This window comes from Chlamydotis macqueenii, chromosome 5, assembly GCF_036417535.1.
Source record: "Chlamydotis macqueenii isolate bChlMac1 chromosome 5, bChlMac1.mat, whole genome shotgun sequence".
NCBI classification, from domain to species: domain Eukaryota; kingdom Metazoa; phylum Chordata; class Aves; order Otidiformes; family Otididae; genus Chlamydotis; species Chlamydotis macqueenii.
This window is the reverse complement of record NC_141560.1, coordinates 11,841,523-11,866,570: the sequence shown is the minus strand read 5'-3', so window position 1 is coordinate 11,866,570 and position 25,048 is coordinate 11,841,523. Positions and strand designations below refer to the sequence as shown.

Below are 25,048 nucleotides of genomic sequence, written 5' to 3'. Positions count from 1 at the left end.
CCCAGGATGCAGTTGTCTTTCTGGACTGTGAGCACACATTGCCGGCTCACGTTGAGCTTCTTGTCCACCAGCACACCGAAGTCCTTCTTCTCAGGTCTGCTGGAATGGCCTTCCCCTAGTTGACTCCCATGTCTCAGTCAGTGCTCATTGTGCTCTCGTGTGCTTGTGCTGGAAGTGCCGCTCTCGGGAAAGGCATGGAAAGTGAAGGGATGTTCCCACAGCTGCGGTGCAGGTCCCTCCTTGGAGCCCCGCTGCCTCTGGGGCCAAGCAAAGAGGGGACCCCAGGGGCTGCATCTCTGCAGGCTAAACTCACAGCTCCAGTTGCTGGATGTGCAGAGGGAGGAAGGAAGGTCTCGGCCTCCTCACACACCTCAGTGCCTGCCCTCGAGCTGCTTCCCGGTGGGACGGGCAGCAGTGGGGAGCTTCGTGCTCCTTTTTAGAGCCCTCCAGGTCCATAGCCCCCCACCACTGCTCCCCAGCCTGCTGCCATGAGACTGCCTCACCCCATCACCCCACTGCGGGTGATTTCTGCCTCTCCCCACCCTGGCATCGCAAATACAAGCAGAGCTGCAAGCGCTCCCCGGACAGCCTGTCTCCAGTGGGTGTGAGGTGGGCTCCTGACAGATAGAGTGGCCCCTCTGGACGAGGCAGTGACAGGATGCTGCCCACGGGAGAGTGTGTCCCAGCTGTGGGGAGGGCATGCAGCAGGGAAACTCACTCTGGGGGGAATACCCCTCTCCCAAAGAAATCCCTCGAAAGAGAAAAAAAAGTTTTTGCGTCCTGAATTCAGCGTTTTCTCAGCGGGAACTGCTGCGGGGAGGGATGCGGAGCCCTGTGCAGGGGACCGCTCCGGGCCCCTCTGTCCCGCCGTGCGGGGGCCGGGGCTGGATGGGGCCAGGCCGTACCACGCGCGTCCGCGGCAAGTGCGAGGGCTGCCCGCCCCCCCGCGGAGGGCCGTGCCGTGCCCGGGGTGTTGGAGAGGGGGGGTCGTGGCTGCGCGCCGCCCCGCCGGCGCTGCCGTGGGAGTGGTTTCCCCGCGCCGGCAGCGGCGGGGCCGGTCTGCGGGCGGGGAGGTGCCGCGGCGGCGGTGCCAGCGCCCGGCCCGGGAGGATGCGGACGCGCTGACGGAGCTGCCGGCTCCCCTCTGCCGCCGTGCATGGGCGGCGGGCGGCTGCCGCCTCGCCTCGCCTGCCCCGCCGGTGAGAGCCGGGCTGGGGGGCGGGAGCGGGAGGGGGGCTCCGCCGGGCTCGGGCGCGGGGAGGGAGGCGGCCGAGCCCAGCCGGGCCGGGGTCGCCCGTGGGGTCCGGCGGCAGCCCCGGGGGAAGAGCCGCCGCTTGCGGGGGAACCGGCTGCCGGGGCCGGGCGCGGGGGTCGAGGCGAGCGCGGTGCCGGTGAAAGCGTCTCGGTTCCGCGCTTGGCTGCGGGGAGTTGCGGGGGAAGGAGTGGCAGAAAGTGCGGCTCTGCGTTAGCTGGTTTCTCCAGGTGCTTATTTTTGAGTGAAGGATCTGATGGAGAATTCACTGAAGAAAAAAAAAGCCGAACCCAACTTGCTCGGCGGGCGAAAGGGCTGTGTGTAGGAATCCCGATGAGCGAGCGTGGCGCGGAGCGAGCTGTCGGTCTGTGCTCTGCCATCGCCTCGGCTGTTCGCTTGTTCCTTTTTTTTTTTTTTTTCCTCCAAGGCAACTTTTGAGGCGAGGAAGCGGGTAACAAAGCGCGAGTTTAAGACAATGATGCTTTTGCTTGCATGTAAAAAAAAAAAAATCAAGCTTGTATGTTTTCTCCTAGCTGAACTGGGGAAAAGAACACTGAAATCCTGCTTTTCCCATCAGGTAGCAAATACCACACGTACGATTACTTGTAGAGGAAGAAAGAACCTACTTTGCTCTGTAAATGAGGACTATGTTTCACTCGGAGCACGGGGTGTGAATGTTTTCCTACTGCCAAATGAACATACCACAAAAATTTTCTTTTCGTCTGGGACAGAGCCGTGTTTGTGGATCTCTCAGTATAGCTCCAGTCGCGGAGGGGAGCTGGGTTAGCCGGGGTGTAGCATTAACCCCTCAAGCCACAATAAGTGATACACAGAGACAAATTTCTTTCCATGAGTCTTTTCCTGACGGAGATCTTTAGTGCGGTTGTGCGGGCAGTGGTAGAGCGATGAAGCCCTCCTGGCTATGGGTTCAAATGGTGTTGAGGGACCCAGAAGTTGGTGTTCGTGCCTGTCCTGTAGCCTGGCTCTCTGCACAATGTCTGCTTATGAGTAGCCTGAAAATGAAGGTGAAGCAGGGAAATCTGCCTACACACAACCAGGCTCAAGCAGTGTTTCAGATTTAATGAGCAACAAATTTTGTGCCCAGAAAAGAATCCAACTCATAGCTCAGGATTTCAGTAATTAATACTCCATTTAAAAAAAAAAAAACATGTTTTCAGAGTCAACATTATGATTGCAGAGAGAAAACAAGCAAACAGGGAATGACTTGACCTGGTTTCCTTGCGTTCCCCATCTAGCCTGACAATTTGTCAATCAAGTGGAATTTCCTCTGTCGTCTCTGGTACATTACTTTAGCAGAAGAAATGAATGTGCAAATATAGTCACTACTTTCCCTCCCTTCTCACAATGATCTCTTTGTATTAAGCAACAGGCTTTTTGCATAGATCGGGTGTCAAACGCACAGTGTCACAGGCTGAAATCGCTCCTTCTCTCTCATTTTTGAAATTATGCCCCTGCACTTGAGCCTGTTTAACCACATCTGCCGATTTTGGAGGAGTCAGTCAGAGAAGCCTTGATCTGGGGTGGATCCTGTGTCATGTAAGGCAGGAGGAGCCCTGCCGTGACTTCAGGGACACCAGCAACACCCCTTCCCTTTGCTCCTCAGACATGTGTACCTTCTCTGGAAAAATCTGTGATTGAATCAATTTCCTGCATTTTCCATCTTCAAAGAAAGATTTTATTGCTAATCCCAGGAAAACTGCCAACCAATAACAACCAGATAGAATGAAAAAAAAAGGCTGATTGATACCAACAGATCCTTAAAACCTTATCTCAGCCCTCTGCTTCAGCCTTTGTCCCTCACGGTTCGGGGAGAGTGTGACCAGTACAGTCCTCTGCAGAGCAGATACCAGTGCTGGAAGAAGCTGTGGTCCAGCAGGACAAGCCCCTGCTCTCATCAGGGTGCACTGACTGATCCCACAGCATTTTGCCCCGTAGTGCCTGTGTCCCCATAGGACTAGGAGAGAATAGTCCAAGTCCAGCTCCTCTGTTGAGACCACTGCAACTTCTGTTACATGTAACCTGAATGTTCAGATTAGTTTGGTCTTTGACATGCACGTGTATCATCTGCCTGTGTGCAAATATTTAGGAGACTTCTCGATCCGGAAGGCGCTTGTTAATTGGTTGGCAGGAAGAGTCATAGCCCTGTTAATGCATATCTGCTTTCAGCATTAATGACTCATTCAAAAAAAAAAACCATATTTTTATTTTTTTAATAATTTCTTTATTTTTAGCTATGTGTTGTCCTCACCCTCCGTCGTGCCCATCCCTACTGCGATAGTACACGGTGTTCTCATATCCTCCATCTCAGGCTGGAGCAACTTCCCACACTTGTAAATTCAATTAAGGTGACGGAGTTTTAATTCCTAGAGAAAACCAGCAACATCTCTGGTGTTAGGTTGTGATGTTGTGACACCTGCAGTTGTGCTGTTAATTACCAAGAGGGAATATTAAAAGTCTCTTTGTTGCCTTTGTCTCTTAGGAGCGTCTGGTGGATTTTTGTTTGCTTGGTTTTTAAATCTAACACTTCTGCTGTGTTGGCTTTACTAAATTTTCTACTAAATGCTCAACAGTTCATCTTTTTTTTTTTTATTTCCTCAAAGTTACAAGAAAAGAACTAGTTTATTTTTTAAGTAAATACTATTCTGCGTAACTGTACCTAACCTCTTAGCTTATTCTGTTACCTAGAAATGAGCCCAGTGACAGACTATGCAGAGTATTCTTTCACAGTGCCAGAAAGACATTAGACATTTTGCAATCAATTTCCCATGACATTTCCATCTAAGAATCACCTATTCTGCGTTGATGCTCTAAGATACATTTTTTCCACTCATCTTTTGCTCGTGGGACTGTGGCCTGAATTCAGGACCATCCAGAAATACCTTTCATCTGTCAGCAATTCCCATGGGTGCTGTAAGGTGAGGAGCAGTCGTGGATGAAATATGAGGGATGAGAGGATTGTCATTTTCCAGGGAAGATCCCAGAAACAAAACCATTTATTTCAGAGACCCTTTAGTAATGGTTGCTCTGAATTAGGACTGATATACTTATTTGTAAGGTGTTGGCTTCATAAGGTTGTTTTGAGAAATTGAAGCCAATGCAAGGTTCACCGCATGAGCAGGGCTCAGAAACACTCTGCTCAGCACGGGCATTTCCGATCCCAAAAGTGAGTTCTCAGATGAGAGAGTATTTGCACAGTGAGTACAGAAGAAAGACGTCTAAAAACATTTAACAGCTTCTTGAGGCTTATCTTTCATTTTGATGGGGCTGTTTTCTTAATGAGGCCCTCTCACATCAATTAGCTACTGAATCCTCTGTTAAAATAAATAAATCCAGACTTTCTCTGGCACACAGTTCCATGAGGACTCTTTGGAGATTTCCATGATACCGAGGTCTACCAGCATTCGGAGAAGCTGGCTTAGTCATTCTTCCCATCTGCTCCGCTTCTTCCTCCCTCCGCTGCTCTGCACATGCTTCCTGGCTGTCTGCTCCTCATCCCTATCTCCGAGCATCCTGGCTGGCTGCCCTGCTCTCCTCCCTTGCTGTACCTATCCCTTGTGGCATCGTCCGCGAGGAAGCTCAGGTAGTTTAGTGCTGAGATCAAAAAGCTGGAATAAATGAGCTGCTCTAAAGCAGCCAGGAAAAAGAAAAAGAAAAAAGAAAAACCCACCAAGGAAGCATCCATAGCAAGCAGCATGGCAAACATCATTTGCAAAAAACTTTGATGAGTTAAATCACCCCCAAATAAAGAGATTGCTTTTAAAATTGTGATAGTTAAACATAGGCATGTTTTAGTTATTTTTCCTTCTTCTTTGACCATTTATGAGTCAAGTTTCTAGCTCCTTTTTCCAAACAGAGCTAGTGAGAACTCGGACAACTGCAACAAACTGGAAGTTGAGGTTTGTGTGTAGTTATGGTGCTCCAGGAGCTGGGGATAGAAGAAGAACAACGACTCCCCGATGCCTCACTGCGCAACAGCAGGAGTCAAGGAAGCCGAGTTAGAGCGATCTGCCAGTACCGTGCCCTTTGCAAGAAAACTATGTTTTCTAGTGTTGGTAGTCCACAGAGGAGTGTTTGAGAAATTCCCCAGGGCGATATTTACCCCAGTGGCTTCTTTGGAGCAGGAACAGTAAAAACTGCCGCTCACTGCAAAGTTAGCGGAGAGAGGCAGCACTGTCTGGAAATAGCAGCCTCCTACCCCTTTTCGCTCTCCCAAACTACGTGCTGTGTCTCATGCTGAAATGCCTGCTCCTCCACATCGAGAGTCATTTAATCTTGCTGCTTCCTGGGAGAGATCGACATCTTCTGCAGAGCACGCGCCGCCACGGAGAGGAAGGCAGCTTTGGCCTGCGGAGAGCAGAACTCAAGTACCGCGTGGGTGGCTGAAGACAAGAGCTTCTGAAATGAGGGAACAGAACAGTTCTCTAATCTCCAGACTCTGACACATATCGCACTTTTCTCAGTTGCTTAGGAAAGACATTTGCATCCAAAAAGAAATGGGAGGTTTAAATAGGAGTTCGTACACGCACGCATTTATCCTCTGTGGTCCATGCGATAATTTACATTTCACTAGTCCCATGGAACCCACAGCACTTCATAAAGGGCTTCCATTACAAATGTGCAACCAGGGGAAACAAAGAAGTTGTCCAAGTTCCTATCCACCGTGTCCAAAAGCTGAGCTCAGTAGACACTCGTGGAAATTGGAGGCTGCAGGGTGTCACTGAGGTAAGCGCTTATTCTGGGTTGTGCCGAGATGCTGAAGCTAGCGTCCCACCCTCAGCAGAGGTACCAGGCATGGTCCTACTTCTGGATGACGCAGGCCAACTGTGTGGCCTAAAGCACTGCAAAACCTAAGCCATAGCTCCGTCCTCCTAGGACACTAACATAAGACGAAGGCATATAAGTGTGGGATCCACAGAAGCACCTGGCTGAAGAAAATGTCGACTGACATGTTTCATTGCAGGGATGTGCGCTTTCTGGTACCATGTGAGCAGCCTCTTCATGGCTTCATCTGCAACAACAACCGCAGCTCTGTCCTAGATTGCCCACGTAGCCGCCCTGGCTCAACTGACAGCTCGATCTGCTGCAGCAATATGGCCCAAATAAGGCACCCTTTCTTCTTCTGGGTGACAAAACCTCCGTGGACATGTCTGTTTATTGGGAATTTCTGAGCAAGGGTCACTGTGGCTCGTAAAAATTTTCCACTTTGCAAAAATCAAGCAGTAGACCATTGCTTCTCCTGTCTAACACCATTCTTGTGCATGCCCTGTCCCAGTTTTCCTTGTAATCAATAGCAGGGGTTTCTTTTTGTAGCACACACAAAGACTGGACTCCTTGAATGAAAAAGTTTGCATTTATCCAGAAGCTTTAGTGGGGTGAAGCAGGGGGGACCGGATGCCCAAGGCTGAACTCCTGGTTTGTTTGAGGCGCTATCTGAAATCAGTGGGAACCGCGTGTGTGCTGCGATTGCATGGGTGACCTGCCAGAGCTCGGTGTTTACAGTCCTCCTGCGTGCGAGGCTGGGCCCCCAGAGCCACGTGGGGGATGTCTCTCTAGCACAATTTAAATATGAGGCTGGTAAAGCCCCTGGGATTGTCCCATTGAAATTAGAAGTGGAGGGCTACTGTTTCTGCGCTGCCAAAAAAGTGATAAATTTTCAGACAGCAGTGGTTCAAGGCCAATTTCAGCCGCCTATCTACACTTACTGTTACAAGGTGCACCTTCAATGTGGTATTGTTAGGCTGTTATCATCATATTTCCATGAGTTCTCAGTGGGGGAATGATTAACTGGGGAAGCCTGGGAGGGGAGGATCTAGCAGCAACCTTGGCACCCTGAGGTCAAGTCTCCCTCTGCCACCCAGTTGTCTCCAATGCCGGGGCAGCTGGGAGAGGAGGGATGATGCTTCCAGAGTAGGATGCATCTCCAAATAAAAGTGACCTGATGTCACTGAGATGCTGCTGCCTCCCTGGGAAACGTTTGGGGCTTGGTGCTTCTGAAACCCGGGGCTCCTTTATCAAGCAGCCGATCTGCAGGCTGCTAGGATTGCAACCTGTGGCCGGTTCCTATTTCTGTTTTGCTCATGAAGCGTGCTTGAGTGAAAAACATCTACTTTGCAATTCATGGTGGATTTATTTCAAGGAAAGGCCTCAGTTGCTCCACAGAGGTGGAGTCCTCTGTTCATATGGCAAGGCCAGGCACGACCCAGGAGAGACAGCTAGGCTGGGCTTCCCACACACTCACCGGGCCAGAATTGCTGTACAACATCCAGCTCCCTGCTGCTGATTGTCCTCCCATGGTGGGTGAGACCACTCCACTGGGACAGACCATGTCTTTGTGATGTAGAAACTCCAAACACACAATGTGTCCCAGATGCTTTCCGAAGTGGGAGGGAAGCCTGGGAGAGCACCTTTTGGTGACTGGGCTTTTGGCCCGTGCCAAGCAGAACAGGTGGAAATCCATCCCTTTGTGTGAGGTGGGAAGTGGAGGGCCCTTGGTCTTGGCAAAGGGGTCACCACTGAGGCATTGCTTGGTTTCACTGGTGGAACCAACTCATTCCCTTGCTTATATTTCCTGACACTTAGCTTGGTGCTGTGGCTCCTGAAGAGGCAGGACATGACGAGCTCATTGGAGTAGTCCTGAAATGAACTGTTCTTTACTGGGAAGTGTAGCAGGGCTCCCCAAGCCCAGGGGAGTGTCATTGGTCTCTGTGATTTCAGGCTTCTTGGTCACTCTTAACAGCAGCACATGCACACACTGTTGTATGGCTCTGCTTGGCCATGCCTCTTGGGCTGCATGAAAATGGTTATTATTTCGGTTGTGGCCAGGCACAAACACTCCTAGGTCCCAGCCCAGCCCTAACGTGCAACACGTAACATGTCACAGTGTGCTTTCCTCAGAGAGGTTCTGCATCGGCCCAGGGTGAGGGCATGTGACAGATGAGGAGAGGAGGAGGATATGGTGCCAGCATGGTGCCTGGCTGATGCACAGCTGACCCATTTCAGGTGATTTGAGGGGTTTTCTCAGAGAAATAATGCAAGAGGGACTGCATAGCTGTGTTGTTACTCCTAGAGCCAGAGAAGAAGCTGGTTATCAAGCTGAGGCAAAGGAGGGCAAGTTAATTTGGGGGGTGGAAGAGAGGTAGGTTGGGAGAGCATACATGAAGCAAATGGGAGAGAAGCTAGACTAATCGGCAAAGAAACAAAGGTGGGTAAAAGTAAGAAGGGACCAGAAGAGATAAGCAGAGAAATGCTTTACTCGAGTAATTCCGGACTGTTTCCACTGCAGCAAAGGTTTGTTGTATGATCTCAGTAGCCATGCCTTGTTTCTAAAAGATTAAGCTGCATTGTAGAAGGAAGGATATTAGTTTATGTTTCCTCTAGTGTCAGCCAAAGAAGATAATCACATCTATTAGGTAGATAAAGTGAGTATTTCCTCTTCAGAGAATAAATGCATTCTAGTAGTTTTATATACTGGAAACACTGAACTCTTCAACAACCTTGACTAGGAAGAAGTTTTTCTGGTTTTAATACAGCTGCGTAGGGCTGGGAGAAGGGACTTCTTCCACACTGCAGTCCTCAAGTGATTTTCTTTTTATTGCGGCTTACAAGTAGCTGAGCCCCAGGGGCTGATGTCCCCTCTGAGACATTGCATGCACCATAGGACAGAGTTCCTCAAAACTTTGGAGAGGAGATTGGTCTTGGGTCAGTTCAATCCAGAAGTCTGTTGCTGAGACTGAAAAAGCAATGGATGTGGGTTTAATTCATTCAGTACTGTGTGGATCTTTATATACTACTGACCAGGCATCTGAAAGTACCTCTAAATAACAACTGGCCTGGCTTGGATTCCAACCAGTGGCCATGTGGTGCCCAGTTTATCTCTTAAACCATTTTGTTTTCTTGTTGAGAGATGACTTGGTGTAATAAGTGTTCATATGACATCTAGTCTTTTCTAAAGGAGAGATCGAAGGTAGATGAGTTTTTGCTGAATTTTCATGAGTTTAATAGCAGTGTGTCATAGTTTAGCCCTGCTCAGGACCAAGCTACGCAGTCTCTCACTCACTCCCCCCACCCTCCGAGGGAATAGGGAGAGATAATATAACAAAAAGGCTTGAGGTTTGAGATAAGGACAGGGAGAGACCATTGAAACTACCATTACAGGCAAACCAGACTCAACTTGGGGAAAACTATTTATTTATTATTATTAATAAAACTAAAGTGAGATAATGAGGAGGAGAACAAAACACCTTCCCCCCACCCCTCCCTGTTCCCAGGGCTTAACATAATTTAAATTATCTTTACCTCCTCCCCCTCCCCGAGTGGCACAGGGGGAACAGGGAATGGGAGTTGCAGTCAGTTCATCACTCGTCGCTTTATGCTGTTCCTTCTTCATCGGGGAAGAACTCCTCACATTCCTCCCCTGCTCCAGTGTGGAGTCCCTCCCGCGGGCTGCAGTCCTTTGTGGAACTGCTCCAGCGTGGGTTGTTTTCCACGGGGTGCAGTCCCTCCAGAACGGCTGCCCCAGCACGGGCCCTCCACGGGCCACAGCCTCCCTCACGCATCCACCTGCCCCGGCGTGGGGTCTTCCATGAGCTGCAGGTGAATCTCTGCTCCTCCGTGGGCCTCCATGGGCTGCAGGGGGACAGCCTGCTCCACCATGGTCATCACCACAGGCTGCAGGGGAACCTTGGCCAGGAGCAGCATCACTGCTCCCCCTCCTTCTTCACTGACCTTGGCGTCTGCAGCCATTCCACTCACAAGAAATTCTTCACAATCAGCTCAGGCAGACGCCTCTCAGGTTCTCTTCACATCTCCTCTCCTCTCCACTTCTTGCAGCTGGGCTGGGCCCAATCGGCCGCCCGGCGGGAGGCCAAAGGGTGAGGGCTGCAAGGCCCACAAGGCTCATGCCTCACCCTCTCTGCCCCTGCTTCTGCTTCTTCACTTCTTTTGTTAAAAAAAAATTCCCTTTCTTAAATACGTTATTGCAGAGACGTTATCAGGGAACATTCTGTCACCAGTTGGCTCGGCCTTGGCCAGCAGTGGGTCCACCCTGGGCCCGGCCGAGTCCAGTGGACAAAGGGAAAACATCTAACTGCTTCTTGCAGCAGCTGCCACCATAGCCCCCCTTCACTAAACAAAACCAACACACAGTGGTTTAGTAATGGGTAGTGGGATAAAAATCTTTTTCCTAAAGTATTGGATAACGTGGTATCGGGTGCTCTCTGTTTTCCATACAAGACACAAACACTGAGTGTAGTCATGAATTTTTAAGGGACAAAACATTAACTTCTCTGAAGTTGGTCTGATCATTTGTTAGGAAGGAAATTTTCCAGAAAAGAATTAAACCTGCTGAATTGAATCCTGGGGATGGAGATGTGATTTCCTGCTTCCCTAATTTGCAATATTATGGCCTGTTGCATGAGAAGAAACTCCAGAATGCGACACACAATTTTTCCTCTGTCACTGTTTTTGAATGAAATCAGTGTGCAGTTAATCCAGTGTTATAAATCTTGGTAGGAAGGCCTCCAGAGCAGGTAGATTTGTTTAATCGCTTGGGCTGGAATCCAAACTACTGGAGGATATAAAATATATACACTAGTGCCATTCACTTCACTGAGAACACCTTTTTCCCATCCAAGGAAATAGCGGTGGCTGGCATGAATATATATTTGGCAAGCTGTAGGGCTAAACAAATTTCTCAGAATATCATTTTTGGCCAAGATACTGACTGTATTTCAGCACTGTACTTCCTCAAACTCTTCAGCTAAGGCTTTCTGACAGAGAAGTCATCAGAAACCAATGATTCACACTTTGCAATGGTGGGATCCACACCTCTGCTCACCAGGCTCCCTGTCCTGATACCAGTCAAAGTATTACCTTCAGTTTGGAGTAGACCTTTGCAAAAATCACTTCTCCGTGATATTTGAAAGAAATATGCAGTAATGTAATCCTAAGGTATCCTTCTTTCAGCATATTTTGTCATCTTTGTGTCTTGACCAGTACCTGCTTGAGCAGGAATCTCGTTCTTTGATATTTTGAACTGTATCTCACTAAGCACATTGATCCTGCCGCATAAGGGTATACAATTTTATTTTTCAATTTTCCAACTATCATCAAAATTCTTGTATGGGAGAATTTCAGAGTGTCCCAGTTTCCGCAATTTTTATGTAGCTTACACTAAGGAATGAGGTTTAGCATCACAAAAAGAGTCAGACTGCAAGGTATTTCAACTAAGAGCTTTGGGTGGTTTTGGAACATTAATTGCCTCGGTAATTCACAAGGTATGCTATGAGCTGCATCCTCAGTGAGATCAAATCACATCTGGCATAAAAAATTACACAGACCTTCACAAAAGAACTTTTTGCAGCACGTTTTCAGTAGTACTCTTTCACATTGATTGCTGCCAGCATTGTCGTGTTGGTTGCATGCTCTGACTCTGTTGTATTGTCTCTTTCAGACACTTTTAGGATTTGACAGAGTTTGCACGGCGCTTTGTCAACAACTTGAACACCTACAGCAAGGACAGTTTTCGGAAGTGGCATCCGTTGACGTTATTGAAGGTAATGTGCTCTCTGCTGTCATTGCCCTCTACTTGCCATTTATCCCCCAGGGAGCCTCATGCTCCGGACAGGCGTCCCCTTTGCTGCCCATCCTGGTTGGTGAGGTGAGAGCGGGATCAAGGCTCAGTTTGGTGCATGTCTGAGCATCCTCTGGGCTGATCTGTGCTTCAGGTAACAGTTGTTCCCAACCGTGGCTCATCCTGTCCCATAAAATGTGATTTTGCCCTTCTTCTTAATGAAATCTTTGCTTTTCGCACAACCTACCTGTTTTCCATTACCACATAAGTACTCCATCTTTTTGAATCTTGGAGTTGATTGTCATTCAAATACTGTTTTATCCCTAGGAATTTCACAGGTCAATTTTGCCCTCTGTTCCAAAACTAAAATAAAAATGCAAGCATTGTTTCTGAGCATTTTCTCATGGTAGATGGTTTAGCACTTGTCAGACGATATATTGCTCTGTACGTTACTGACCTTGTTAGTGCCATCACAAACAGCAGAAAGTGGGCTGTGCCCCTGGAAAAAGATCAGCATAGCATGGTCCTATAACTATAGCAATTGCATTTAAGATAATCTTCTCTAAATGTAGTATTCGCATAGAAAAGCAAGAAGAGATTTTGCTTTTTTTTTTTTTTTTTCTTTTCCTAATTGGTATATTTGAGCTTGATTAAACCTGGGGGAAATAAATACATCTCTTAATTCACTGGTACAAGAATTTTAAGGTTCAGTGTGTGACTCATCTACCAGAACAGAATTTATTCTTTGTTTGTAAATGCTATTTATTGCCTTGTTTTGCGTCACTATGGCTACTGTATGTCATTGGTGATATCAGCACCTAAGGTACATGAAATGAATGCAGGACCGAATTTAAAAGAGAGAGAGTTCTTATAATAATTTGCATGTATCAGCCACTTTTCTGTTGTATGTAAGTACTTCTCACGTAAAAGCAGTGGTAAAAGTGACTCAATATTTTTCCATCAAAATTGACTGAAAAGTAAAAAATTCTCCTGCACATAAATCGTATCATAGGTAAAAAAGCCCTAAGCAGCAACCAGACCCCTTTTTCAGATTCTGTGGCTTTATAAACAATTCAGTGATATCCTACAGGTGATTTTGAAGTTTCAAATGAACTGGTTTGCAGCAGCATTCTAAATTATTTTACTTCTAGTTATTTTTAGTGTTAAAAACCCGGTTCAACTTGTTAGAAGCATTACTGCTTTCACAGCCCATATAGATTCTTCTGTTTTCCTTTACTGTTTCTGAGTGGAGACCGAGAATAATTAATCTATTCCAGTTAAAGCCTAATTCTTTTGCCAATTGCATGGCCCCATGTTCTTTTCTGAAACACATCAAGTACAATCACTTCTGCCATCCTATTCAATCAAACCCTTAAGTTGCACAGATTTTGAGAGATGGCCTGGGCTTCAACAGCTTGGGAGCTGATTCACTGAGGCATCTGCTGTAACACTGGAAGGACTGTCACCATTTTCCTAGCCAGAATAATTTGTCGTTGTCATTTAGAAGTGATCTGCGGAGTGTAGTGTGGTCTTAGGGAAGCACGAAGCCCATTATTGCCCAATAATAGAATTTCATGAGGTCTTAACAACATCTTCAAGCTCATATGACACATCTGACAGTGCACGTGTGGATGTATATCTCCAATGTCCCATGGAACTGGGATGCAGAAGTGTTTTAAACACTTGGTATGTATTGAAAGGCTGCTAAAATAAACTAGCCAGCTGTGGGCAACTGCAGAGGTCTGCCTGTGGCTGGTGGGGACCAAGCCCCAGGACACACAGCAGTGGGACACGCCTTCTCGGTGGTAGCCAAGCCCAAAACTTCATAAATCCCGACCTCCCACAAAGCCTCCAAGATTATTTCCAGCCAGAAACACACTTTTTCCTTTCCCTTTCCCTGCAATCCAGGACAGCTAGGGATGGGGCACTGAACCCCAAAAAGGATCTAAAGAGAAAGATGTTCATCTTGGACATGGTCAGAGTGGTGGGCCTTGTGCTCCTCCAGGCTCATGGCTGGGCCTGGCTAACAGGCAGTGTGAAAACCCCCCAGACCAACTCTTCACAAAGAGCTGGGGTGGGAGAGCGGGGTCCTGCTGTGGCCCGGTGTGGCTGTTCACAGAGGCAGTGCTGGAGGGACAGCAGGAGGGATACAGAAGGGTCCCTCTGCGCCCAAGGGAGAGACCAGGACCAGGACAGGGAAAGAAGGCAAGGATTGCATGAGCACCAGGGGTGATCAGAGGGAGGAGGCAATGGAGGGAATGCTGCTTTCATTTTGGGCAGGGAAGGGTCCAAGGGCACAGCTTTGTCCTTTTAAGGACTGTCTTGGGGTGTAGGAACAGCTGGCACAGTTGGGGCCACGGTCACCGCTCCAGGAAAGGGTCTCCCATTTCCAAATCACCAGTCCCTCAGTGTTGTTGTCCATGGATGCCCAATGGTATGGTCCACTGGATGCTGTGGGAAGAAAAGCATGTGTCTGGAAAATAAATGCATTTTACTGATTAGGTGGTTTGTGGTGTCCTGATCCTTCCTGCTGGGAAGCGATACAGGACCAAGCAAGAGCAGGGAGCTCAAAACTCTCTTCCTAGCAGGTAGAATCTGTCCCTTTTCTACTGTACCATGGCTCTGGGAGGATTCAGGCTGTGTGAGCTGGGAGATGCCCAGATCAGGGGTTTGGTTCAGAATCTCGCTGAGTTTCAGAGCCTGGTTCTGCTCTCCTGTTGTGTGTGTGTGTATGTGTATCAGGAAGCGTGCTGTTTAATTCAGTGTTGGTTGTGTCCATGGCTGGCGCTTCAGGGCTTTTCCCTAAGCTGATGGATGCCTATGGAGTTGGGTCCTGGCCCACAGCTGAGCTCAAGTGTCTCCTGGGTCTGCCGTGCTCTTTTTTAAATATGATGCAGTGGGAGTGAAAGTCTCTGCGATATCACGCTGCTCTGTGCTACAGCTAATTAAAGTCATTGTGAAAGGTTTTGTAGTAATTGCAGATATTGTAAAATTTAGTTTTGTGGGGTAATTGGTAATGTAAGCCTGAAACAAGTTATCCTTAAGATGTTTTAGTTTGCATTTCTCAGTAGGAGCAGCCTTTACAAAGAAGGCTTTTGTGTGTGAAGCAGGACCAATTAATGGCAGCATTTAATTGTGCCTAAAGGGGTGCTTGCTGTGGCAGGTGGCAGGGCGGTGTAATTGATGATGCCTACGTTCTGCGTGCTGCAGGAGGCTCCAGCAGCCAGTACCTGCTGTACCTGATGAATGCCAGTTAGGGAGAGTGAAATGTTCTGGGCCAAACGTGCACGTGGCTCCTTCAGTCTGTAGGTCAGAGTGGTTCAGACTCTGTTCCTACGCACTTAGTGCATGTTACGGAGTTTTCAGGCATGCTCAAATGTTTCAATAGAATGCTGTATCTGTAAATCTTAACTGTGAGGAAAATCCTAATGCCAAAGAGATGCATGGCTACCCAACCATGAGCTGGGCTGGCTCCCTGCAGCTCATCCCTCTGCTCCGGGCTGCCAAAGTGCCCAGTGGAACGAGGAGATTGTGAGGGTCAGCACTCTTGTGCCAAATAGCTCATGTGCCAAACAGCACAGGGGATGGTTAATGGGCGCATAAGCGGCTTAGGTTCCTAAGTCTCTGATTTAAATGAGATTTAGGTGCCAAACCTTCCCTGATGCATTTGAAAATCCCACTCAACACCTCTCTGAACACTCAAGCAAGTAAAGACTACTGAAAATCTGGCCCTTAGACACTGATACAGCTGGTATGTCTGGAATTAACAGTTTAAAAAGAAGTGCTGGGTCATGACTAAATGGGAGAGGCATCTGAGAAGAGCAAATATTGAAAATGTTCTGAAGAATCAGAATGAGAATTTAATTCAAGGTTGATATTTCCATGAGTAACTTTTTTTTGGTCAACAGATGCAATTTCTGAGCTCATAGACTGGTAGTGAACTGGTTGCTGATAACATAAGAGGGCTCATATTTTCCTAGTGATGACTCCGGGATTCTGTGGGGGTCCTCTCCACTGTCCTGGGGGGCAGCTGGGTTCAATGCCCTGCCTCTGCATCACGGCATACAGTGGTAGCAGTTGGCTTGGAGAGCCAAGGAAGCACTTCTTGAGGGGCAGTTTAGAAAGGACAGTCTGTAACACAATTATTTTAGCAAATATGAAAAGGCAATGTCTTTTTTTAAAATTAACTATGGGGCTAAAGCTCTGAGTTTTCCAATTCTGATTTAATATTTGCAGCATGACAGAAGTGATGAATACACGGGAACCAGCGATGGAGGAATTCACACTCAGCCAGACTCCTGAGGAAGAAGGAGGCCCTTCAAGCCAGGTAACTTCAGAAAAACTGGAAAGTATCCTGAGTTGCTTTTCAAAAGCAATGTAATGCAACTAATAACTGTCATACATGTAGATGTTGAATTGCAGAGCACAGCTGCCAGAAAAAAAAACAAGCCCTGAAATACATGTTTGATCCTACTTAGGTTTTATTTTTAAAAGGTGAGTGTTCTGACAGAGGGATTTTGATGGGCACCAGGCCTCCAGGGCATGGTAGCAATGATGCCCGGCCCCTGTGGAAATGCAGGCAAAGAAGATGTTTGTCACCAAGAGTTCAGATCTGAGCAACCATTGTGATCAAAACATCCAGCCAGTACTGTACCACAGCTTTTATACAGCCTTCCTTGTAATGAGCTAAGTTCCTCAGGCTCAAAGGGATCTCCCTTTTTAGAAAACAAACCATGTGAAACAGTTGCATAGTTCACATAAATGGCTGTGGCTTCGTAGCAGTAGCACTGGTAAGGGCCATTTGCTGGCAGGTGCAAGAGCATTTTCTGTCCCCAGGCAGTCTCAGAAACCCACTCACGTTGGGCTGCATTGCTGTTCCCAGCAGGAGGGATCACGATGTCCCGAGCCCACCTTGTGACAGCCTCTGTGCCGTCGTTGTGCTTGTGTCACAGCTGGTGGGGACAAACCACCTGAACATGTCCTGGTGGACCTGGGCTGCTTCTCAACACAAGATGTATTACTGCAAGCAGACTCAGAAGGGTACTCTAGGAGAGGCGTGTTGCAGGTTTAAGTCAAGCGTGTGGAAGCCAGGGAAGTCAGAACTTAAATTTTGCAAATTCCTTTCAGATCACTTGTGCCTGTAATGGAAGGCTGTATGCAATTAAAGAGAGTACCCGTGCCTCGTCGACCGCCTAGGATAGATGCTGCTCACTCAAAGAGCACATTTTCAGTAATCTCCTACCTCTTTTTCACTGAGTCCCAGGTTTTCGTTATGCTGTCTGAGCTCTCTGCCAACTCTGACTCCAGCTATGGCTTCATGGCTTTCCTATGGTGTCCCTGATTGTATACTCCAGAGGTTTTCCCCCAGTTCCTTTACCCTACTCCTCTGGGAGAAGGTGGTATCATCCACATTTTATTGATGGCCAACTGAGGCAAAAAAGCAGAAAGAAATGAGAGGCAGCACAAAGTCAGTGACTCAGCGGGAAAACTAGGTTTCTTCCAGCAACTTCCAAGCACTCTGGCCAGGAGACCGGTCCTTTTCTTCCTGCAGTCTCCTGCCCACTCGTCACACACTCCAGCTTCCGCAGAAAAACACAGCGAGGCCCGACAGGCAGCTTTGCTTCCTGCCAGTCCTGACTCATTCCTGGAGGGACGTGGTAAATACTGGGCTCTGGTGGAAAAAAAAAACATTATGTGATTGGTGTGAGAAAAGACCATATGAGAATGACAGAAACAAAAATAGCCAAGCTGAGGCTGCACAGGTGTCTTTCCTAAATTTTGTTGCAGCTGTAATAATCGGTTCTTAGCACATTTTTAGATCAGTCTGTGTCATTTCCTAGGGCTTCAGAAAGCAGATGAAAAGGCAGAAGTTTTGTTTTATTGGATCCCCTGTCCAGGGATTGCCAGCAGGTGTGGTGACAGGGTGGCTGTCACACAGCCCTCTGCCACCCAAGCATGTGGAGCGGCAGCTGAGGGAAGAGGTCGCTGTCACCTGCATGTGCAGCCCTGGGAGGAAATAAGGCAATTTGCCCACAATTTTATGGTTATTTTCTGCCAGCTGAGGCGTGAGGCTCAGGGAGTTGGGCTCCACCATGGGTCTGAAGAGGAATGCACTGCTGCTCAAGGATGTCTCTGGACCTGTCCTGGCCAAGGAGATTTTGCCTTGTCTCTTATTTGGAAATAGCAGAATTGTATTAGCAGGTTCTTAAAAATTCCTCGCAGTCAAGACAGCTGCCATGGAAATGTCTTTCCAAATTATAAACAGCTGAGGAGGAGGCTATGTAATGGGAAGTTGGGGGGAACTTTACTGAGAGGCAGCATGAGCAGCATTGCTTGATCAGGACAAGTTACGGCCATGTGGGTGCAGCTCAGGGGGGCATTAGAAAGGTTTACCTTGAGTGATTCACTGGGTCTAGTTGTACTGAAGAGGCCTTCTCACAAAAAGAAAAAATTCTTAATTGTCTCTCACTTTGCAACATTAACAGTAATATACAACATTTTTCACCTTTATGTAAATTTGCAAAGAGTAATGAATCCCTGCAACGCTACCATGGGGAGTGAGGGCATGAGGATGAGGATTATTGTCATTGCCTGTCTCCAGCCATGCAGTCAGATAGAGGCATCACAGCAGTGATAAAAATGTGCTTGCTGCTTCCCAGACACATAGGAAGAATATTGCCCTTCCCAAGGGCTTGCCTCCCCATGCTGGATCTGTTGCCATATGGGACAGCTAAACCCTAAGCTCTTAGAGAGAGCAGCTACTGGGATGAAGGAAGGTTGCCAAAGCCATGGAGCAAACACTTGGCAATGTCCTGGGGGATGTGCCCACCTTTATGGTGGTTAGGGAATATCTGCGTGTTTCTGCCTGTGCTTGTAGCAGGAGCTGTGCTGAGACTGGCTCACCTAACAGCAGTGCTCAGGTGAACCAGAGACCCTGATTCAGGGGTGAACATGTTGCAGATGTGTGGAGAGGTTCCCACCAGCACACAGCAAACCTGTTGCAGTGCCTGGAGTTACACTGGGATGGTTCTTGCTCTCAAACCCTAGTTCAGTCCCCTAGGCTGCAACTTGATTTTCTTATTACAAATAAAATAAAATAAAATAGAACTCAGCAAGCACAGAGAAATTTACAACCTGTTAGTGAAGGTATATGGAAGCTTGAGAAGCCAGGAGATAAGGTTTCAGTGAAGCAACAACAGTTTCTTATGTTAACATCCTGGAGGAGCTGGAATGATTTTTCCTCAGAAAAACACCCAGAAAAAAAAGTTAATCCAAAACAAAGTACCCTGAGAGATTTAAATGAACCGGTGATGTTGAAAACAAGGAAGCACTTTCGTGTGTTACAGTATCCTTCACTAAAAAGACCTAGTTCAGGTTCAAACTCTAATTGCTGCTTAGTGTTTGACCTGCAGCTTCAATGTGACAAATGAAAATAATAGTTGGCACCATCCTCCGTGTAAAGATCTCTAGGGCTACCTGTTTTGCATGATTGCATCGTAAAATACAGTGTTTCACATTACAGAAAATAGCTCTGCAGAGTGGCTGCTTCTTAATAAACTGTCACCGCAAGAAAGCATGAATATCATATCAGAGCAGAAGGGCTGCAGCAGCCATTTAGCTTAGCGTTACAGCAGTGACCTCTGTGTCCTCAAAGCCCACCAGATCTGAACCATGAGTGTTTGACAACATAATGAATTTTGTTTCCTAAGTCTCCATTTTTACAAGGCAATCGTCTGCTCGGCACGCTGGTGAGCAAAGGCAGTTCTTTGCCCAGCAGGGGACATTATGTGCAGAGGAGAGTGTGCTGAGACCTATTGTCCCTCTGCATCCATGCTTGGCCTGCAAGAAGCTCGATTTAGTTGCTTTTGAAATCTTCCCTGTACAGGATTGCTGCCCAGCACCCGTTTGAAAGGGGGTTTTTGGAGGACATGGGAGTACATGTCAGATGTAGAAGGGATGCTAAGATGGAGCGTGTACTCTACGTGCTTTGAATATGCATCCCTGGGCAAGGCTTTGACAGGCGTGTACCCACATGTCTCACCAGGCCTTCCCAGACTCACGTGAGAAGTACCCCAAGCTGTCCAAAAGACTGCCGTCGATCGTGGTGGAGCCTACCGAGTCCGGGGAAGTGGAGAGCGGGGAGCTGCGCTGGCCTCCCGATGACCTGAAATCAGCAGAAGACAAGGGTCTTCATGGTGACCAAAGAGTCTGTGTCCAGCAGCAGCAGCAGCAGATGGATCTGGAAGGTCTGAATGAGTAATTTTCATCTTTTTTTTCTTCACAGGAAAACAGCAATTTCAGGCTGTGCCATGCATTGAATTTAATCGTATACCAAAGAGCAGGAGGTGCTTGAAAGTGCCCAGGACCACCTGCACTGCAAAGGGAGTCCTGTGGACTGAAAATTTCCTTGTAGCTTTTGAGTGCATGGTGTTTACATCTACATCGGGCTCACTGCTGCCACACGCATGGCCAACAGGGAGTTTACTGCACGTTAGCAGTTCACTCTAGGAAACAGTAATCCTGTTCAGCGGTGTATATCCACCTCCCAGTCTCCCAGCCTAGAAGCAAAGTATTTAACAGCTGCACATTTCCAAAGCATCATGGTGTCCCAGGAGTTCACCAATATAAGAGAAGCTCACAAATTTGTAAATACGACTCGTAGTGTCACGATGGGGTAAATACGGCTAAAGATAAGAGCTTGTTGGAGTGTAGCTTGCACAGTGAGTGCTCCAGTGTGGAACTGGTCTATTTATTTCTGTTTTTTTTCATCTCAGTGCTCTCCTTTTCCCTTAAAGAGTGACACAGTTTCCATTTCAGTGCACCAACATTTGCCACCCAGATGCCTAGAGACAGCAACCAGGATGGGGTGCAAAATGTACCTTCCGTTACCTTCAAAGGGATGATCTGATCTTGAAGTGTCAAATCACCTGCTATTCCAGTTGGCATTTCTGGGTGGTGGCAACCACAGGGTTTGACCATGCAAGAAGAAATATGAGCCAAATCTATGGCTTGACCTCCAGTTTGCACATTTTGGCCTCTGTGTTGTTTTTTTTGCATTGATGTTAGGACTTGTTACATCTTCAGGACTCAGGGTTTGAGCAACTTTCACTAAGACAGCAGGTAGCTCTCCCACAGCGGTGACTGTCCATAGGGATCATCACCTCATCTCACTAATATCTGTCCTGAGGTCTCAAGTCCCCTGTAAAGTCAGACTGTGATGTACTCAGAGTTCCCTACTCCAGGTTTAACTACTGGTTTACAAGTAGAGCAAATTGCTCATGTTGGGTCTGATCACCCTAATGGATCAACTGCCTGGTGGAGCAGGGTATCAGACAAAGGCAGTTGTACCTGCACGGGGAAATAAATACTGATGAACCATTTCTTTGCAGATACTTTAGCGCACTCGGCTCAAGAAGCGGAAGACAGTACAGATACTCTGGAAAGCAGAACTGAAGAGGATGAGTAGGGACCCCATGGCCTCAGAAGGGAAACTTCATTGTGAATGTTGTTGGAAAGCCAACACACTCTGAAGACATGTCAAAGTAATCTGTATTTAAATCAGCAAGGGTTTTATTTAGTTAGTACCTGGTAAGAAGCGTCTGGGCTTTAGAACTGTTCTTTTCAACACTTTGCTTTTCAGGCTGGAACTCATATTATTTGTTTAATTTTTCTTTGGGAAGCAATGAGACGTGTTAGGAAATGCGAGATTGTGAAGGAAAACATGTTCCTAATTTCAATTAGCACATTTCATAAGATTTACCTTTTTCAAGCAAGGCTGCTTTCAGGTATCAATAGCAGGACAAAGGGGTTACATTTCTACAGGAGGGATGTCTTAAATCTAAAACCTTTCTTGTTTTTAGCCATTTTAAACTAGCACTGTGATATTATGGACAATAGATGTAATATAATGTCACCATTTGATTTTGTAACTTTTGTATAGAGACGCAAGTGTAAGATTTGCCTCCAGGCTGCCACCCGGGGCGACCCGGAGCAGTTCTCTCCCTTTGGCTAACCTCTGCAAATTTGAATGAACCAGCCTTTTCTTAGCCGCCTTTTCAATAAGGCTCACGCCTTTCCAAAACACTTTCTCGCTGTACATTGACGAAGTGGATTAGCCGGTCGCTGATGTTTGTGGAGTGAGGCTGTCTGTTGTAGGCTTGGTTGGGTGGATCGTGCTGTTCGTGCACTCTTGGGGCCCAGGTCCAGCTATGGCATGGTGCGCGCTCCTCTCCAACAAGATGGCTTCCACTTCCGCCAGGGCTGGATTCGTCCCACCTTGTTAATATAAATTGTTGTGACAATTTTTCTTTTGGTATGTTTTGTGTATAATATAGGTGCAGAGGCACAAGTATTCCTCCCTCAACCTGAGCCAGGCAGTGGTTGATGGGAGCTCCATAGCATGGCCCACGCCTGCTCTCCATCTTACCTGATACCAGATCCTCCCCAAGCTACCTGCAGTAGGAGGGGCTGGAGGAGGGCTGATGTGGTGGGACACACACCCACCTCCCTCCTGCCTGAGCAGTGCTACCAGGGGGAGTGGGGGTGCCAAGGGTGCCCTCACCCACCCCTCAGTTTTGGTTGCATGGCCCCCTTGGCTTTGGTTGTGCAGCCACCTCCTGGAGACCAGAGCTCACAGTGGGACAAGCTGTCTCTGGATGCCTCAGGCCTCCAGTGCATTTTCTTTGGATATTTGGGGGCCATTTTGACAGAGGTGAACCTGTTCCTGCATGGGCCCCTCCCAGAGACTCCCTCCCACCATCCCAGGAAAAACACCGATGTTGGCCCAAAACGCTACCCTTTGGACAGTGTTGGTGGAGACAGGTAATGCGTGTACTCAGAAGGGCTTGACTGTGTCAGTGATGAGTGTCCCGTAAGCTACGAAGTTGGCTTTCTCCATCTCTGCAGGGCTGGATGGGGTCTGTACTTCCAATTAACGTTGCAGCCGGAAGAAGCTGCTCAGTGTAGGTGGAACAAAATAACAGGATTTCTTCCAGTGTTAACTCTTAAGTTGACTTCCAAGTGCTTTCTTTTCTCCAGTAATAATTTTCTGTAATGGCAACTTTTAATTGTGTGATAGTGGATAAAATTTACTGGCCAGATGTATTAATAAGATAAGTTTATACCTTCTTAGCAACCAAATTTAATATATTTACTTACAAAGAATTCTGTGCAATGAATGTTTAATACAAAAGAAAGAGACTATTTTACTTCAAAAAACCATTAATTTATGTACAAAACTATAGCTCATTATTTGAGGTGTTTGGGATCTAGAACCCCTTTTATAAGCAGTGCAGTATAGTACAATGTGATACTTCAGTTAAACTTTGCTCTCTCATCCTATATAACAATCTGTTTTGCCTTCTTGATATAGACTCTCTTATCTGTGCTGTCACAGAATTATTTTGTTGGATGAGTGGGATTCTGGTCAGAGCACCGAATTTCACCAGAGTAACTGAAGGTTTCAGAGCACCTCCTAAATCTGGCTGCTGTCCCTGTCACCTCCTTCGCCGGTCACAGTTTTCTGGTAAAGCCAACAAAGCGAGAACAAGCTCAAGCTACGTGTTTGGGTAGCACACGAGCAGCGAGAGGAGGTCCCCGGCTTGGACCCATCTGCAGCTGGTTGCGGTGGGAGGAAAGCTGCGCTGGCGAGGCAGCTGGGTGGATGCGAGGTGCTCTTTAAATCCTGCTTTTGCATCGACCGTCAAGAAGTTTTACAAAGCTCTGGGGGAAAAACAACGACGGTGACGACATATTTTTAGCTGTGTGATTTCCTTTCAATGTGCGTCTGCCCAGCTCTGTGAGGAATGACGTTAGACATATCACTTAATTTGCTTTTCGCTTTATAAAAGGAAAAACAGTTGTTTGAAACACTTCCCCCAATTTTATGTGCTCTCTATCTGCTTTCAGACGCTCCCTCCCTTCCTGCTCTGGATGGCCCTTATCCTATTTCCACCTGAGGTCAATGGCACTTCCCTAAATAAGTTTCCCGAAGAAACAACAAAATTCTACATACAGCCTGAAACAAAGCCACGCAGCAGTACTTTTTTCATCCCAGTATGTAAAGCTACAGCCCATATAGAAATGCCAGATTTCCTCCTTCCAGCCTAATTACTCCTCTCTTTCCTTTTCCCTTTTTTGCACTGCTCCCTTTACCTGAAGCAAATGGATGCTTCAAACTGCAGCTTTCTCCTAAAGCTGTGTGGCCTCACTCTAACAACCACGCAAAGCCAAACTCCTCCTCCCATTTTTATTTTTCTGAACATGGGCCAGAGGCCCTAACATAGGAGAGCAAGATAGAGAGAAAATTGTTTTATACAAACAAGCCCTATTTATTCAACTTGCAGTTCTATGAATGTCCACTTACTTTGTCTGTGTGCAAGTGTTGTCTCTCTAATTAACTCAATAGTTGTTTTGTATTTTTTTCTGGATTAAAAGCTTTGTAGAAACTAAAAAGGAAAAAAAAAGACATTCAGTCATATTTTTCTAGTCTAGCTTGTAGAATATTTCATGTAGTGCGGAAAGGAAGTTTTATGGAGTAAGACATTGTTGGATTTTGCTCTATTTCAGTTCTTTCTAATTTTGTAAAATGCCACCTGTATATAATACTCAACTAATGTATGTCCTGTAGATGTATTACACCGTTTAGCCTATTAAATGCCTATACTGGACCGATTGGAGGAAGTTGTGTACTCACAGTGTCTTGGTTTAAAAATGTGAAAGGTTATTTGCGGTGCAGCTCCTGTCCCACCACTAATAGAGGTGGCTTCGTCCCCTCTAAGCCTGCCTTTGCCCCATAGCATGCAAATACTCACACTCGCCCTCCATCCCACATGCTCCTACGCAGATAAATTCAGATTTACATCAGCAGCAGTTGCTGTGATGCTCTCTTTCCTTTGAGCCCTTCCTAGAGCAGGCAGCTCAACACTCACTGTTTCTATCTCGACATTTTTCTTGCTGCCCTGCTTGGCGCGGCCCCTTCGCCCTGGGTGGTACCCACCCTTGTGTGCTGTACTCGCAGGGAGCCAGCTGGCTCATCTGCATTCACCTTTTAATGCAATGCACATTTTTAACATTTTCTGGAAAGGCTGTTGTGGAGCCCAGCAGGAACTCACATTACTAGAAACCTATACCCTGTGCAAGGAGAGCAGGGTCATGTGGCAGAGAAGATGAGAGGCAGAGACAGTCTGCCACTGAACAACCCATTT

The 25,048-nt window shown here is 47.2% G+C and overlaps 1 protein-coding gene across 1 annotated transcript; it reads left to right on the top strand.

The window, feature by feature from the left end:
* The first annotated feature begins 1,040 nt into the window (after nucleotides 1-1,040).
* On the top strand, nucleotides 1,041-24,520 carry LBHD2 (LBH domain containing 2). Its single transcript, XM_086749677.1, has 5 exons — nucleotides 1,041-1,199; nucleotides 11,724-11,826; nucleotides 16,080-16,170; nucleotides 19,888-20,089; nucleotides 21,233-24,520. Exons 3-5 carry the CDS (start codon nucleotides 16,081-16,083, stop codon nucleotides 21,307-21,309), a joined length of 369 nt encoding a protein of 122 aa, XP_086605803.1. The 5' UTR covers nucleotides 1,041-1,199; nucleotides 11,724-11,826; nucleotide 16,080; the 3' UTR covers nucleotides 21,310-24,520.
* The last annotated feature ends 528 nt before the right edge of the window (nucleotides 24,521-25,048 follow it).

Coding starts and splice junctions, on each gene's coding strand:
- LBHD2 (XM_086749677.1), top strand. CDS start 16,081: ATGACAGAAGTGATGAATACACGGGAACCAGCGATGGAGGAATTCACA. Junction 16,171..19,887: donor AAGGAGGCCCTTCAAGCCAG/GTAACTTCAGAA, acceptor ATGTCTCACCAG/GCCTTCCCAGACTCACGTGA. Junction 20,090..21,232: donor GCAGCAGATGGATCTGGAAG/GTCTGAATGAGT, acceptor ATTTCTTTGCAG/ATACTTTAGCGCACTCGGCT.